The sequence below is a fragment of the Adiantum capillus-veneris genome, chromosome 30, assembly GCF_014529385.1.
Source record: "Adiantum capillus-veneris isolate H3 chromosome 30, ASM1452938v2, whole genome shotgun sequence".
In the NCBI taxonomy this organism is placed as follows: domain Eukaryota; kingdom Viridiplantae; phylum Streptophyta; class Polypodiopsida; order Polypodiales; family Pteridaceae; genus Adiantum; species Adiantum capillus-veneris.
In genome coordinates, this window is record NC_140960.1 from 82712616 (window position 1) to 82730879 (window position 18264).

Sequence of the window (18264 nt, forward strand, 5' to 3'; positions counted from 1 at the left end):
ATACAAGTAGAACAACAAGAGAATGTACATGCATATTGATTGAAAGTTTACACTAACAAGAGAATCAAAGATGGAGCACTTGTCTCAAGCTTCTTTGGCTCCCTAAATTATTACTGTACCTTTTTGTCTTTCAGTACCCTTGTTAGTTCTTGCCTCTACATTTTTTCCATGTAAACTCTTCTTACAAGTATTGCAATGGCAGTAAAGAGGCCACTCTTCGAAGAAAGTTTCTGCACATTTTCAAATAGTTCTCCTTTGTGCATCCACGATAAGAAGATTTGCATTTTGATAGCACTCACGTTTCTGTTCGCCAAGCCTATTGCGCACAAAGTATGAACCCTAGGACACCCTTTCTTACCTTGCCTGCTTGTTATAACCACAAGAAGAAATTTTCTCATGTAGGAGAACGGAGTCTTTTGCAATGATTTTCATGCAATGCATAACATCATGAGCTTCTGCTCGGGAGGCACCGCATACCTAGCTAGGTACAATTGGGGGCAAAGGACCGCCTCCCCACCGGGTCAACGGTCCCCTGCCCCCAATCGTACCTAGCTAGGTATGCGGTTCTTCCCTCACAAAAGCTCATGATATTGAGGTAAGTCATAATGTGGGAATTATTATGAGAATTTGTCCAAAACTTCTTGTGAACATGGGCACACCATGTACCCAATTGTCATCATTCCTCCTCTGCTACATTGGGTAAACAAGCCATCTTTATCATTCAAAAATATGCTAGTATCAAAGAAGCAAATACTTTAACGAGCTCAAGAATCTCCTTCCTCCTTTGTTACTTCCTTGATTACAATGACATGTATGGTGGCAACCAAAGTTGCAATAAGAAATCAAAACACGGTATTTCAAGATTAATTATGCATTGGACACTATAGTCTTGACACGGGCTCCCCAAGCAATCAACATACCCCTCAAATCGCATCAGTATATGCCCTTGGTAACAAGCACTTCAAGCCATGTAGAGCCACGGTGACAGATTGATCGCACCAAAGCTAGCATAATGGTCTCCCAATGCTCTGTGTCAAGGGTTTATCCCTCAATTAAAGCCCACCAAATGATCTCATCCACAATCACAGGCACCCTGAACCTGTAAGAATAGTATACTTCACTCTCTTTGATGAATGAGTAATCGCCAGTTTTCTCTTACACTGAATGATACCGATCCATCACACATGCAAGCCTCAAACCATTCTTTAAATCAGGCAGGGCAAAACATTACATGCTGTCATTAACAAGAAATTCAATGCTACACTGCCAACTTCATCTCTTGTTGCCAATCTGTGTTTCCCCATGCTTCATCTTGTAGGCACATGAGATCTTTGGCAATCGATGGTCTAGGGGAGTCCCGTCATTTAGTGAAAAATGCATGCCTGCTTCATCAGATCCCATCCTTCAGCTACCATTCTGGCCTGATAATGCCCATTTACTTATCATTTGAGGCTTGAAAACAAGGTTGGATGAGTATTTGCCTTTCTAACAGAAGCACATTAGCCAATTTTGGCCACATCAGCCACTCTGAAAATGCATACTATTCTGCAGAGCCTTTTGTGTGCCCATCACCTCATGCGTGTTGACAAACCACCGAAGGTGGTGATGTGCATACAAAAGTCTTTCTCTGCCTCTTTGCCAAATCAACAAGAGAACCCTTCAGCGAGGAGGTCATACCAATTTTACAGGAGTCATGAGTGAGCTAACGGTGATACAAGGATCACTGCAATTGAAATCATCACTCATGATGATAAAACGTGCAATTAATACATCACATTAGCTCATAACTAATGCAACGACAACATGATTACAACCTTCGCTTACAAACAATTCTCAAAACAAACCTGAAGACAGTTTGCAGATAAAGCTGAAAATATGTATAGCAGATACAAATGACACAGATGGTAGCCAAGCTGGCTAGGAAGTAGAAAGTTCCAATCGGAGGGGCTGTGTCACGCTCAAGCGGCAACCAATTGACTATCAGACAAACAAACTCTGATGTATGACAAAGCAAAGTTGCCCTTTACATACAAAAGCCCATATTTACCGACTAAAAGTCAAATCCGCAATGGAGCACAAAAGCCCATCATCACTGCATTTGCTCTCCTAACCCTCCAGATTGGTTTTCACATTTCTGGGTTTAAGATGAAAGGCGCAACTGACACCGACACCAACATGCTCTTGAAATGTCTTTGTTCCAGTTCAAAACCCTTTCCCCTTCAACCACTGACCAAATCGTCTATACCATCCACATACCATGTATGCGGATGATGGTCGGTTCTAGCAGTTCTACTACTAGAGGTTTTTCCCAAAGCTGAGCAATCACATTCAGATGATGGTGTAGATTCTAGCAGTTTCTACTACTGCCCACTGCTGAGCAATAATATTGGCATGTTGTGCATTCATGCATAATATCAAGGCCGAAATTTGCCAAGTTTGTCCAATATCTCCATTCTTGAAGAGATAATATGGTTGTAGAAATCCATCAGTTGTGTATGAAGATGCAACAAGTCCCTGTCCAGCTCTTCTACATGCTGCTTTAGCTGTTTCACAAGATTCTTTATTTCTTCTTTCGCCTTGTCACCCAATGCGCAATCATCATCCTCTGTTAGCTCAAACAATCTCCTGACAATGGTGGCAATTTGGTCCAATTCCCACATGCCTGCATAGCTACGATTCTTCTTACCTCTCCACTTGAGTTCTTCTTGAACCTTCTCCTGGAGGTGGAAAAGTGGGGGCGCCCAGGAGAAAGACCGCGGATGCACAAAGCTCGGAACATAGACTCTGTTAAGGCTAGGAAGGGATGCTGTGAGGGTCCCAAGGAAGAAGATGGAGATCACAGTTAGTGCATAAATGGCGGCACATAGATATTCTTCAACATCTCCGGCAGCCAGTCGAGGGACGGTGAAAACAGACCCTATAGCTTGGAGCTGCCTGGAGGGCTGTGATGCCGGTGAGCTTGACCCCGACGATAAGCCTGATAAGCGCGAACTACCATGCCAAGAACGCCAACGCTGCGGAGTGTCTGGCCCAGAGTCACCTGCTCCAGTGTCTCGAAATCGAAAAGAGCGATACAGCTGCACCGAGGATTCTTGTCCCGTTTCTACTTCTGTGCGTAAGAGCAGCTCTGCAAGGGCCTTTCTTGCCCTCACAACCTGCCCTATATGTAAAACACCCCCATTCTTAGCAGACAGACAAAAAAGGACCGCATGTAGCATACCTTGCGACCTCTCGACATCAGAAATTTGCTCCTTGATGGCTCTGCACACATCCAAGATCTTGACACTCCTCTCCAGAAACTCTTCCATCATCCTGACTTGAGCTTGAGAGAGAGGATACTGATGGGCCGGTATAAGGGGCTCGAGATCAGTCTGTGTTGCAAGGAGCACATGCAAGAATTGCTTCAAGGAGGCGAGGTTTACACAGGGGGAGTCGTCGCCCGGTGGGGAAATGGAGGAGAGGCGCTGTGTGAGGTTTGATTCGAAGGTGTTGTAGAGCTGCAGGCGATGGTGGTCGAGAGTGGAGGAGGAGGGAGAGGCAGTGGAAGGGGTGGGGGGGTCGGGGGCAACCGCAGAGGGGTTATGGTGAGGGGATGAGTGGAATGCATTGCGAATGGAGGAGAAAATGGAGGAGTGCTGAGGAGCCACAGGCATACCGAGAGAGAGAGAGATTACCTTATCTATACACAGGCGGCAAGAAGAGCCGAGCAGGAGAACCGGATAAGAGCAGGGGCAGAAACAGGGGAGAGCGGAGCAATGGGTGCTCCCCTCGTGAAAGAGGCAGTGGCGAGCAACAGTCTGCGAGGGTATGTTGAGAAGAGAGAGCGAGAGAGAGAGTGAAAAGTGGGTGTGCGCAATTAGTATACGAGAGAGAGAGAGAGAGGGAGGTAGAAGTGTTGGCTAGGTCGTGACGCGAGAGGATGCTCGCTCGTGCTTTGACGAGTTTCTCTCTCTTCAGACCCTCTCAACTCGGAGTCTCACAAGTGCGCATTGCGCATTGAGAGACCTTTGCTCAGAGTCCATGTCCTCTCTCTCTCTCTCTCTCTCTCTCTCTCTCTCTCTGTATCCATTCGTCATGTCTGATGACTCTGATGGCGGCCACTGCCTCCATGGTCCGCCCAGCCTCCAGTCTGCTGTTTTGAAGTGGATATATGTCTAGGTTCCCGCAGTTAGAGCCGGCGGGACCATCTGTAGCCGGATCCTTACTTTCTGATGTCTCCCTCATGCAAGAAGTGTGAAGCCGTGTGCACATTTCAATGCCTTAGACAATGTATTGAAGCACAAGAAGGAGGATTTTGTTCTGCATTGCCTCAACAAAGAGTTATGGAACAAGAGGTTTTGCCTCAGTCCAATTTTAAGTTGACAAAAGGCAACGAGGTTGGATTGAGTGTAGCTGAAGCTCTAACATGTGAAAGGTGTATAGCTTTCCTACAGCATTCATCTGCCATATTGCACCTAAATCTAATCTATTTGTAGTGATCAAACTTGGGTTTTCTTTTCCTGGACACTACAGAGCCTTCTATAGTAGCATCAAAATCTAGCTCTAGACCCATGATGCTGATGCCTTCTCATGATGGCATATTAACGTGCCCTTGTATGCATGCACACAGGTGGACCTAGTTGGAGGATACTACGATGCAGGTTTACAATGTCAAGTTTGGCTTGCCAATGGCTTTCACTATGACAATGCTGTCTTGGAGTGCGATTGAGTATGGGGTACAGATTGCTTCAGCCGGACAATTGGGGTACACTCTTGAAGCTATTAAGTGGGGAACTGAACATTTCGTTGTAACAAAATTCACCTGAAAACAAAACCCCTTTTTCCAAAGCTTGCAAAACCTTAGTTATTCCTATGGTTGACATTTTTGGCCTGCCCCAAACCGGTATACTGCCACACCATTGTATATGTCTGCTCGCATCGGTGTTCAAAGAGTAGAATTCGAATCTGCAGGCACATCACATTAATCGGAGGAACAGCAAGAGGCAAAATCAGTACCTGTCCTAAAATTGAAGAACTATATTACTATTTTCTGCACCTCAATGCATTTACTGGTGAAAAGACATAGAAAGATAATCCTTGTTGTAGAGACGCAGAAGTGAGATTAAAGACCGAGCTTCAAATTGAGCTCAAAGCAGTGTTCCACTTCCACGAATTACTCAAAGAGAATATCAGATGTAGACAAATAGTCTCTTGCAAGGTGCTTTGTACATTCATACAAAAGGAAATGGAAGACGCTTTAGAAATGAGAAAACTTATGGAGCATCATTGTCTCACTTCATACACATTGCATGTCTATATATTCCATTAGTTCGCTTCTGATCTTCTCTCCTTCCAATGTATCCAAAAGGTCAGCTCTCTCCGCTTGAACAAAGTGATTGTCCACTACATGGTCGTTCATGTCGAAAGCTCCTTGATCCATGTCTGTTGGCTCATCATTTATGGTCATGAGCAGGTTATGTAGTATGCAACAGGCATGTATCATTGATGGCAGTGTCGCCAAGTTAGGTGACCGTATGGTCCCCCCCAAAAGCTTCCATGTCTCCTTCAATCGGCCAAAAGCTTTCTCTGCGACCATTCTGGTTGAAGACTGCTTGAAATTGAATTTTTTATGCTTTGTGGATGTCAACATCGCCCTTGGGAAGGGAATCATCATCCACTTCAGAAGCACATAACCACCATCTGCCACAATGTACTCTGGTATAGACAAGTCAAGGAATCGAAATGCTGCCCTTGATAACCGCTCTCCCGATTGAGCCATCCTGTAGAAGCCACAGTTCCGCAAGATTCTCTTATCATTGCATGAACCCGGCCAACCAATATTGACATCTGTAAAACGCATCTTGTGGTCCACAATGCCTTGCATTATCATATTGTAGTTTCCCTTTCTGTCAAACCAGGCTTCATTCCTCTCGTTGAAGGGTAAGGTCATATTGAAGTGTGTCGCATCCATTGCCCCACAACAATTTGGAAGGCCTCGAAATGACTGAAACCCATCCTTGACCTCCTGTAGCTCACCCTGGGTCTCTGGCCAACAAAGCAGACGGCATGCGTTCCTGCAAAGTGAACCAACAAACTGATGCAAGAACTTCGATACTGTTGATCTTCCACAACCGAAGGTGTTTGCAATGTGGTATTGGGGGTTGTCGGATGCAAGAACCATAATTGCAATGCCTACCTTCTTCTCCACTGAGAAGATTCTTCCTGGAAGTTGACCTAGCTGTTGTGGGATGTCCCTCTATTGAAGGTCTTCACGAACAATTTCGACCACCTCTTGGAATAATTGATACGGCAATCGGAAGAGCTCTCTCCAACGCTCGTCGTCCTCTCGAGCATAGAACACAAAATGATTCCACCATAGGATAGACGATCGTGGCTTGATGTACCACTGAACATTATTCATTGCGAACTGGGTTTGGAAACGTGGCACCTTACGTGCTGAAGCAGCACCCCATTGGAGAAGAAGGAAAGGCGGGAAGCTTTCTTGCTGGTCATGCTCATCTCCGTCGATGCCACCTTCTTCCAATAAAGCGGAGAATGTCTCCCACATCCGCATGGCTGTCGCGACTATAGATGTCATCGATGCAATTAACAGTCGATCGTGTCGTGGATCCATGATCTGACGGAAAAGCAAATAAAATTATGTCTCTCACATGATGACTTTGTTTCTTATGTGCATTATGTTGCAATTGGCGACCTCTACAACATCGTTCCATGAACTTCCATGAAAAAGTCTTGATTTCTATCTATCTCTCTCTCTCTCTCTCTCTCTCTCTCTCTCTCTCTCTCTCTCACACACACACACACACACACACACACACACACAAACAGAATTGGCAAAGAACTCACCGTGTTCTAGTGGAGTGGGTTTGATTCCGATGTTGATAAGGAGAGCAATTGATAGTGGCTTCACTGTGTGAAAGGTAGTATGTGTGCAAACGGGTTTAAGGTGGAAGGCATCGACACTGCAGGGTGAGAGCTGTTCAATGGAACTTGCAATTGGCGTTGGCAGATGAGAGCACAAGGTGCAATGGGTGGAGGGAAGAGAGTAGCGGGAGACTTTTTGAATTTCAGAGCTACTGGCTGGAGCCTGTAACTCGCTGGCTATCTTTTGGGAGCGTGACTACTGTTTTAAAGTATTAAAGGTTAATACTACTAATTTAATAAGTACCCAGCGGGACTCGGCTCTTACTAGCCTACACACAGAGACCTAGTCTTAGAGCGCCTTCTTAAGACGGAGATAAAGCCCACCAGGAGACTGCGCGCTCAGCCTGCAGAGGACCGCCAGACAAAAAGCACCATTCCCATACTAGCCGGGGCAACCGGGTATTGGCTGTGGGCTATTTGGCATTCAAATTTTATAGCACTAAAATTGCCCGCCTCAGTGCATGCAGTATGACGCTCAACAACAAACACGTGAAATAGCTCGCGAGAGGCCTGCAATTCCCAGTTACAGTTTTCCGCCTGCACAATACCTTTTAAAAACCATCATCCTACTATTTCAGCGCAATACTCAGCAACATCTTACATGCTGCCTCCACTACATATTCACTTGCATCTTCTCGACCTCTACCATCAACCTCCAGCTCATTTTTTCTCTTCACTGATCCCAGCATTCGTTTATATGCGGATCTATCTGTTTTCCATGCATACTATATTGTAGGTCGCCACTCCATTTCTTTTCACAGGCAAGGGTATATATGCTGCCAACCCAGCAATGCACGAAGTGGAGATTGCGAACGCCTTTGGCTTGGCACTAGTGGCAGCAAACCTAGCATTGCAGCATTGGCTATCTATGCGGAATTCCATCTTCTTTTCCTTGCGGTCTAGCCATGTGTTAACCCTCACGGCACACGGACACCGATCACCTACGACGGACGTGTATTATGTATTCGATAGAGTCAGGTACCGGGCTTGTCGGACCAATAGGGAAAGGTAGAGTGATCGCCGATGAGAGGCGCACTTTAACTTGGACATTCAAGGGATTAGTTGGTTAAGCATGGGTGCCCAAGTGTGAATGGGGTGAGCTCCTATAAAAGCCAACTAAACCTAATTTTTACTCATTCTCTCATTTGTGCAATTGAAGAGTGCTCTTGCTCCATCTCCATCTTCTTCTTCTTCACCTCCTTGTGTGTGTGTGTGAGAGAGAGAGAGAGAGGGAGAGTGTGTGTGCGATCGAGCATTACGAAGGCACGACGGCGGCGAAGCGGTTGAGCGCGGCACGACTGCAGCTTCTTCTTCATCGCGGCGAGGAATCCACCACGAAGGCGAGCGTAGAGCGGTGAGTGACACACCCTTTGTTTTCTTGAGCTTGCTAGTTTAGGCTTGTTGTGTGCTTGGAGCCGTTTGTGGCTCGCATACGGTGTATTGGCAAGTCCCTTGCTTCGACAGTGCGGCAAGGAGCGCACATTTTTGGCGCCGCTGCCGGGGATATGCCCTACACTAAGCTCGGTTAGCACTTTACGCTTCCTTGTGGTGCAATTTCTATCATAGGAAAGGCAGGGAAGGAGTGTGTGGAAGGTTTCTGTTTTTTGCGTTTTCTGCAATTGCTGTCAAGTTTCAATTTCTGCTATTGTCTGCGTTTTCAAGTTCGGCGTTTTCACTTCCTGCTTTCGCATTTCTGTCAATTTTCTGCAATTTCTGCGTTTTTTTTGCATTTTCTGCAATTTCTGTCAATTTTCTGCAATTTCTGTCAATTTCTGTCAATTTTCTGCAATTTCTGTCAATTTTCTGCAATTTCTGCGTTTTTTCTGCATTTTTTTCAATTTCTGCGTTTTTCTGCATCAACAAAAAAAAAGAAAAAAATATTTTTTGAAAAAAAAAAAGTTTTTTGAAAAAAAAAAAGTTGAAAAAAAAATAATTTTTTTTTCGGAAATTAAAAACGCGAGCGAGTGGGTGGCGATATTTTTCGAAAATAAAAAACGTGACTCTTAAAACGTACGGGGATCGGGATCATTTTCCCAAGCCCAAGCCCAAGCCCAAGCCTCAGTCCTCAGTCTTATGATAAATACTATACTCACTCTTATATATATACCCTACTCCCTCAAGAGAGAATGAGAGCATGTGGGACAAGTCCTCCACTCTCCTCCTTTCTCTTCCCACTTGCACCCTTAGACTTTCTAGTTTGGGCCTAGTTCCCTACTGGAAATTGACAGTTTTAGGGATTCCGAGGGCATAGAGTGACCAAACGGAGGGCTGTAAAGCACGGCACGACCCTCTGACCGATACGCTCGTTTTGAGCTATCACACGGCCCATTCCACGACACGCTCTAAAAAATCTAGCAAAAAAACAAACAAAAAACACGCTAAAAACTAGTCACAAGGCCTCCTAGAGCAGCTTTTTGACACCTTAGGGTATCAAAAGCACATGCACTTACGCTCTGGGCGGGTGCTAGAACACGAGCATATTGAGAGTGCCTCTGTTCATACGGACACCCATTACCCATCCACGATAAGCTCTAGACCCTCAGCGGGGACACAAGGTAGCACCACCCAAGACCCTAAAATAGCCGCTAGTGATTCCTCCTCCGACTCAGAAATCATGGAAGCATACCCTACCCAAAACACGGAGAGAGAAGGCCATGCACCTCCCGAAGCTCCACAGCCTAGTACTAGTATGTTTAGCCGTTTGATGGAAACATTAAGTAGAGCTACTCGCTCGGAACCTGATGCAAATGAAGCACACGAAGAGGATGGGTTGGACTCTGACACACCTCTACGATACCCCATTGAGTTAAATAGTGCCTATGGAAAAGTGCTATATAACGCCTTATTGGACACGGGTGCTAAATACAATCTGCTATCCTATGGGGTGTGGTGTCAGTTAGGGAAGCCACCTCTATCTGAGAGTATTATCCAAGTCAAGGGTGTCAACAAGAAAAAAACTACGGTTTTTGGAATCTGGCACACTTCTGTCAGTTATGACAATGGGGTGGTAGCTCAAGACTTTTTGGTCATGCCTACTGGAACTATGGAGGGTAATATAAACCTAGGCCGCACGTGGATGATAGCCACCAAATGCACTATTGATTGGGGGACTGGGGGTGTTACAACGCAAAAACCAACTCTTAGCCCTACCACTCAAGCCATAGTCCCTGAGATATTGCCCAAGGAAATAAAACCCAAAACATTGCATGTCCAGGAGGTTGAACCATACGTCCCCATAGCCCAACTCTCTAGAGCTTCAACTAATGTAGTTGAAAGAAAGCTTGAGACACACAAGAACCATCCTAATATAACAGAGAAAACATACAAGTGGGTCCCTAAAACCTCTGTAGTGAGCATGGTTGATGCAAAAAAAACGGAAACCTAGTAAGAACCGTACCACTCACTCCAAGAAATGTAAAGAAACGCTGCGTTGGATTCCTAAACGACTATTGGAAGCCCAAGGATACTATGAAGGAAATGATCAAATCTGGGTGCCCAAACGTAAAGTGTACTCTTACCTGTCACCTGGCCCATGTAAACCCAATCCTGTGGCTCCAAAACAAATTGAAAATCGCGGAAAGGAAAAAATCATGGAATGTTACACACCCGTTCTAGAGCTAGTTTGGGTACCAAAGAAAGAACGATTTGTTCCACCTAGCTCAGGAACAGGGAAATCAAATGAAGCTTCTTGCTCTTCATGTAGTTCCTATATGCAAATAGAAGCTTCGACACAACCTCCACCTACCACTGTACATATCCATCCAAGCACGAAAGAGTTTGCACCTTCCGGGGTAAGTTCACCACCTACAACAACGTTGCAAATAAAATCCTGGGAGAGTACCTTACCACCCTTACAACTTGACGAGGCACCTAGGGTAATAGAAAACTACTGGCAAAAATTCTCACCTATTACCAACTGGAACAATTGGTTTCAAAGGGTGACAAGCTCATTTCAAACGGTATGATCTACCCAAGGAAGGGGGGAGTGTTTGCTGACAGTCATCATTCATTTGTTTCCCTCTCAACCTTTTTCCCTGACCTCTCAATCTCCGATCTTAGGGAATGTATATATATAGCCTTATACTCACAAAAAAACAAAAATAGTAAAGAGCAAGAGCGCCTAGCAATGAGAGAGCACCCTATCAGATCTTACATATAAGTCCAAATTCACCGTGTCAAGTCAAGCAACACACAAAAACAACTCTTATGTTTTAAAGGCCTAACCAAATCTATCTGTCTTGTCAGAAATGGCTACTTCACCAGAGGCATGCACTTCTATTTTTGATGAAAGGTACCCCTTGTCTTTTCAACAAGTGTTCTACGTATGCTACCCTATACTTTCTTGCGAATGGGATTTGATAGAGAGCCTTGCATGTGAGAGAAATTTTGAGGAGTTAGAATGGCTGATACGTCTATGGCTAACTAGTGATCCCTACCCAATGGCGAATGTGTCTCCAATGGCACATGCTTATTCTTTTGCACAAGATGAGTATCCACGCATCACGAGGTTCTTGATTAGCATGCTTGCACAAGAGGATGATGAAGAGGAACTAATAGAGACCGAGGAAGACTATGGCCTCACGGACAACGATTTTATTTATCTAGATGATGAGGATAGAGGCCTAGCCTTAGGGTGGCCACCCGGTTTATATAATATCCTCTTTCCTTGATTCTAAAAGGGGTGACAGATAGGTAGGTTAGGGGTCTAGATTGTGTTTTGAGTTTGTTTTTTAGGAGTTTTAATTTTTCCCACTGATGTGCCTCCTGGAGGTATTCCTTTTGTTTCCTAGTGTGTACAGGAGCGTGTTGCTATTGATAGGATTGGACCTTCATGGAACCTTCAAATCAAGCGCGACCATCAACACAAACAGGTGTTTCTTGTCCATTAGCATTGCCCTTATCTTTTTTGCATCTATGTTTGTCTGCTTTGATTGTGATTGGTAGCATAATATTTAGCGCATTGGCTTAGTATCCAACATTTAATTCAATGTAATGTTTTGTCATAATCACTTGTTTAAGGTGTAAAAATCAAGCAGTCCGACTAAGCTAGTCTGACCAAGCTAGGTATTAGAAATCTTCTCTTAATACCATGGGGAATGCCTGCCTAATAAGCAATGGTTACTTAGGTTCTTAATCCGATTTAGGCAGCATTGTATGAAATGTACTAGGGCTTTCTAGTGGGCTTAACCCTATCGACCTTTAGCTTAAGTATTATAAAGGGAGTTTACTAATGTGATGAGCCTGGGGAATGTAACAGTGTTATATGACCTCCCAAAGTTACAAAATTTAAATGATGAAAATGAACAAACAAAAAATCAAAGTGCCACAATGTAAAATTTTAAGCTGGAAGAGAAATCTCAGCTTGATTTGGTACTTCACTCACATGTATTGCCTATGGTACTAGAGCCCTAGAGGTTCCCAGTGTGGGCGCTTTTCCTTGAAAAGCAAAAAACCCAAGGCATACAAAATAAGCACACACATCATAATTGAATCAATGTGAAAAGACCTTGGGGGGTCAAAGAAAAAGTAATCAGTCAGGCGATGATTTCATGAGAAATTCCTTTTATGGTAGCTTAACTACAAGGTTTTCTAGATATAGCCTCTAGTCAGCCCTTGAACATGAATACTTGGCTCTCGCGATTAAACAACTTAATTGACCACAGAAAGTTAAGAAGCTTACCCATGGTATTAATACTTGATCTCTAGTGCCTTTCGACCGTCAAATTAGTGACCCCAGACTTGTTTAATTTTTTGCCTTTACATCTGTTTATGCATTTGATTACATTGTAATTTAATGTTCATTGCTAACAAATTGTTTGAAATTCTTTGACCAATCAATGTGTCTACCTAAAACTGCATATGCTTTTTATGAGAATGCAATTACTGTGCCAATGTTGTTTGATTTTGCAGTGACTGAAGAAGGCTAAGGACATTCATCTCAAATGCTCTTCCACCTCGACGAACCAGCTTCAACTCAATAGCTTCCGAGGACGGAATCTACATCAGGAAGGGGGGCATGTTAACCCTCACGGCACACGGACACCGATCACCTACGACGGACGTGTATTATGTATTCGATAGAGTCAGGTACCGGGCTTGTCGGACCAATAGGGAAAGGTAGAGTGATCGCCGATGAGAGGCGCACTTTAACTTGGACATTCAAGGGATTAGTTGGTTAAGCATGGGCGCCCAAGTGTGAATGGGGTGAGCTCCTATAAAAGCCAACTAAACCTAATTTTTACTCATTCTCTCATTTGTGCAATTGAAGAGTGCTCTTGCTCCATCTCCATCTTCTTCTTCTTCACCTCCTTGTGTGTGTGTGAGAGAGAGAGAGAGAGAGAGGGAGAGTGTGTGTGCGATCGAGCATTACGAAGGCACGACGGCGGCGAAGCGGTTGAGCGCGGCACGACTGCAGCTTCTTCTTCATCGCGGCGAGGAATCCACCACGAAGGCGAGCGTAGAGCGGTGAGTGACACACCCTTTGTTTTCTTGAGCTTGCTAGTTTAGGCTTGTTGTGTGCTTGGAGCCGTTTGTGGCTCGCATACGGTGTATTGGCAAGTCCCTTGCTTCGACAGTGCGGCAAGGAGCGCACACCATGAAGCAATCGAAGAAATGGAGGAGGATCTGACAGCTGTGGCAATTTATGCCATTAGCTGCATCACGGCTTGTGCTCATGGCACGCGACGTCGAAAGAACGCAGCAGTAGGAATATGGTACATGAAACCACGCAGTATCCACTTCTGGCGCACATTCTTCCAATTCACAGAGGGAGATGACCTGAGGTTTGAGGAGAACCTAAGAATTCCTCGAGCTTGCTTTGACCAGGTATGTGCTCTGGTGTCAGAGGAGTTGCAGCAATGACCAATCTCACAACAAATACGAGAAGATGTTCCAACACGTTCATTGTCCGTGCGCAAGAAGGTGGCAATTTCACTACATTTGTTGGGTGTCAGCGGTCCACTGCACAACATGGCTGGATGCCTGGGATGTGCAACGATATCCGAGTTCTCGGAAACTCCTCTATCTATACATTGGCACAATCCAATGCCATATTCAATGGCCCCGCTATCACCTTCGGTCGTCATCAACTAAGAGAGCTCATCATCGGCGATGGAGGATACCTCAACCTACCCTGGTTGGTGATTTTGTTTCCAGTCATAGAGAATGAAGCACAACAACAAACTTTCAATTACAAGCTCTCCAGCACACTTATCATCGTGGAGCACACGTTTGGCCGCCTCAAGCAAATGTGGGGCTACCTTCTACAACACGTTCGAAACCCAGATGTGGAGTTTCTACCAAAGTTAATTGTGGCATGTTGTATCCTGCACAACATATGGGTGGACTTGGGAGTGCAGGGGATAACAACTGCAGATGATGAAGCGTTGTTGGATGACTCTACAATAGCACCTACCCCACAAGTGCTACCTGGATGCACTAGGGACGTCCTTTTCGAATACATGAGGATATCAGGGTTGCTATGAGGATACTCGCAAGATTCCTTGTATTGTTAACTTCATAATAGGGTTTATTGCAATTTTGGTCTATTTTTAATTTTAATTTGCAACTTTAGTGCCCTTTTATTGTTTTGCAACAGTGTGTTGTGTTCCAGTTTACGAGAGGTGTTGGAGCTCCTGCTGTTTATGAGATGGATAGAGATAGAGAGAGAGAGAGAGAGAGAGAGAGAGAGAGAGAGAGAGAGAGAGAGAGAGAGAGAGAGAGAGAGAGAGAGAGAGAGAGAGAGAGAGAGAGAGAGAGAGAGTACATGAATTATTTATGGAGGAACTTGTGAAGTACGATATCAGAGAGTACATGAAAATTTTTAGCAAACACTTTAAATCAGACGTTTAAACTTGTATAGTAAGATCCTATGTTTAATGTTGGCCTTTCATGGGATATTTTATCCATCTAATACCTTCAACAAAATGCAATATAAAATGTCTACTAAACACAAACTTAATTTGTACACTTACTGCCTGGTGTAATTGCTACATGCAAATATTGCATAGAAAGCCAATAAAAGAAATTAATAAACTCTATTATGAAAATTGGCTGTCACAACTTGTTCACACTTTGTGCCATACTCATAGAGTTTGAGTGAAAACACTATAGGCCGATGTCAGAGAGTGACATAAATGTAGATAAGACTAATGAAAGGTGGACAAGTTCCATATGAGGAAAAACAAAGACAACAAGGACATTACATGACCTAGATGATAACCTACTCCATGTGAGGGTCTTGGGGTTTTCGAATAAACGCAATGCACTTCGCAATTTCGCCCAAAGAGGAGCAAATTGCATCTGTGCCCTCACGCATTGTTTGAAGCCTGGCATGCTTGATTTCTAATGCTTGGTGGTCTCTAGCCTCCTCGCGTGCATCTCTTTGACGCTCAGCCTCCTCAAAGCACCTTGCACGACCAACCTCAGACTCCTCGTAGATAGTTGTCAGTCTTTTGGTTGTTTCGACTAGATCCTTGATGGTCCCAGCCTGCACTCGCGGACGACGTTTTCGTTTCACTCCCCCTGAGGAGGAGTCCTCAACAGAATCTTGGCCACCCATATCAGTTGGTGTGTGGGCATCTTCGGTGTCATCCCCTACAAGGTAAAAGGTAGCATTTAGTGTACATATACACACACATAACACACGCAAAGAGAGAGAGAGAGGGAGAGAGAACGAGAGAGAGAGAGAGAGAGAGAGAGAGAGAGAGAGAGAGAGAGAGAGAGAGAGAGAGAGAGAGAGAGAGAGAGAGAGAGAGAGAGAGATGGACACCATGCTCACCTGTTGGAGCAGTGTCGTCAGGATGGGAGTAGACCAAATTGGCTCCAACATCCACATTGCGATCGCCAGCAAACAATTGAACCATTTTGTCGTAGAGATCACTAGGAAAATCATCGGTCGGCAAGCCTTTATCGCGTCTCTCTACTAGAGACATTTGCCAGAAACTGTTCCATCCTGAAGGAATGTGATTCTCATAGTCTCGAATCCTATTGAACATCCCACTGATTTTTTCCCACTTGTTCTTGCATTGACTTTTAGTGTGATGGAGACCACTAGCTCGACAGATGTCTGCGATCGTTTGCCATCGATCCTTCTTCCTAATTAGAAGCCCACCTTCCATGATTCGGACCTCTAGTTCCTTTTTGGCTTCCACCAAGATGATCACCTCGTGTGGACACCAATTCACACGTCCCCCTGTGGACGTTGCTTTAGTGGGAACTGGCTGACACACATTGCGAGAAGATGGCAACATAGCGGTTGTGGTTGGAGTGGTGTTGGATCCCCCCTCGACAGTGGCGGTGTTGCTATCACTTGAGACTGGAATCGGAGCCAACCTTGTCCCACCACCCACCGCACAATTTGGAGCAATTGGCGATCGCAACTGTGGTGGGTGTGGTTGGAAAGGAGGGTTGGTTGGCAACGCCGAAGTTCCATGGAGTGTAGGACGAGCCGCAGCTAAGCATTGGAGTGAACCTGGCCGACTAGTAAAGACAGATGTTGGCCCTCGAGCCCCGAATTGTATTGGCCTTCCATGGGGGCGAACAAGACGAGGAGCATGCACTGCGACCGCCTGTAGTTGCGATACTGCAGGTGGCGGTGGCGTTTCACAATCCTCCTCCATGAAATGCATCTCGTTTTCCATTTGTGTGGAGGGCACACTTTGTTGAGAGTCATCCAGCCACATGGAGTTGAGGTCCATGGAGGTAGGTCTCACTTGCAAATTGTCAAACCCACAGCACATTAGGTACAGAGACTGGTTGGTTCGCCACAAGAACGAATGCACAATCCAAATTTAATAACTTAAATACTCTATATTATGCAATTTATTATTAACAGCTACCCCTACCAGTAGACAGCGGACTGTGCATGCCCGAATGCTTTTGTGTGTGTGTGTAGTGTGTGTGAGTGTATGAGAGAGAGAGAGAGAGAGAGAGAGAGAGAGAGAGAGAGAGAGAGAGAGAGAGAGCCCGAGTTCTAGTAGACAGCGGACTGTGCAGGCCCGATTGCTCATGTGGAGTTCATGTGGGAGAGAGAGAGAGAGAGAGAGAGAGAGAGAGAGAGAGAGAGAGAGAGAGAGAGAGAGAGAGAGAGAGAGAGAGAGAGAGAGAGAGAGAGAGAGAGAGAGAGAGAGAGAGAGAGAGAGAGAGAGAGAGAGAGAGAGAGAGAGAGAGAGAGAGAGAGAGAGAAACCTATCGAGCGCGCTCACTGTTCAATGCCTAGGCCATTCGTCATGGTACTTGCAGCTATACAGGTGTTGCGCAATTCCGCCTGAAGTTTTAGATATGGTGGCCACCATGAGAAGGTAGCCTGTGCGAGGCACTGTGAGTTGATGAAGAAGCCTTTCGCGCCACTTTCCAATGCAGCCATTGTTGCAGGTCCCGATGTGTAGGTCACCAGTAAATAGGTAGTGAGTTACCTTCTCCCCCCAGTCAAGATGCACGGCGGCCATTGTGGGGGGTGGTTCAACCACCCACCAGACTAGCAGCTGCTTCGCCCTTTTCGGCAGTTTAGGCGACTGTATGGGAAAATACATGTTATGGAAAGGTCTGCTTAGCGGCGATTTTGGAGACCCTACGGGAAGGCGCTCTTATAACGTGCACATGCACCGTTCGCTCCTCAGGTCATTCGCCAATGAATGGCTGCTTGCCGACTACAACCTTGCGCACATGTGAAGCGTCCGTTGAAGGAACGCCTGCTATTTTCTTGGTAATGAGGGCACTGCAGGTAGACGAACAACTCCATGCCACAACTTGTCAGCTTTTGCAGGACTGCATGATGCTAAGCCTTCTTCCCACTGCATGAATGTAGGTGAGCGTTTCTCAACGTGCTGGGGGGGGGGGGGGGGGGGCTCCATTATGATCATGACGTTCAGCATCCGTTGCTTGAAGGACATGGTCGTGGCGGGGCCTATTGATGTGGAGGGTGCTTTTCTGCCGAACATATGGCCGAACGGTGCCATGTGCGCACCATAGGAGCTAAAGGGCTCGTTATTAGAGGTTGGGATGGTGTGACCATTGAAGGTTTGCTAGCCAAAGAGGCTAAAGCCTTGACTCTTTCTGACCATCCAATGAGCTTGAGACAAGAAAAAGTGCACTCCACCTGGGATTAACCATCTGTAAGAATGCAACTGGCCCATTAAAGAGCACCCATGTGCTATCACATGAGTACCATGGTTGGGTTTGGGGGCAATGTTTGCTTGCTCCTTTGCCATCTTGATACTTGGTTAGATGGATTTTGCAAATGCTGACAAGAGGGGGAACTAAGTGCAAGAATCATCACCCTTGATCATTGGGTGCAAATAATCAAGATGATAAATCGATTGTTTACTCAAAAAGCACAGA

The 18264-nt window shown here is 45.3% G+C and overlaps 1 protein-coding gene and 2 pseudogenes across 1 annotated transcript; 1 reads left to right on the top strand and 2 right to left on the bottom strand.

The window, feature by feature from the left end:
• Positions 1 to 1709: 1709 nt before the first annotated feature.
• Positions 1710 to 4037, bottom strand: LOC147418304 (protein BYPASS1-LIKE-like). The gene has a single exon (XM_086507181.1). The coding sequence runs from the start codon at positions 3651 to 3653 to the stop codon at positions 2415 to 2417; it is 1239 nt and encodes a 412-aa protein (XP_086363307.1). The 5' UTR covers positions 3654 to 4037; the 3' UTR covers positions 1710 to 2414.
• Positions 4038 to 7714: 3677 nt separating this feature from the next.
• LOC147418305 (uncharacterized) lies at positions 7715 to 13899 on the top strand (annotated as a pseudogene).
• A 2076-nt stretch (positions 13900 to 15975) lies between these two features.
• LOC147418306 (uncharacterized) lies at positions 15976 to 16622 on the bottom strand (annotated as a pseudogene).
• Positions 16623 to 18264: the final 1642 nt, after the last annotated feature.

Coding starts and splice junctions, on each gene's coding strand:
- LOC147418304 (XM_086507181.1), bottom strand. CDS start 3,653: ATGCCTGTGGCTCCTCAGCACTCCTCCATTTTCTCCTCCATTCGCAAT.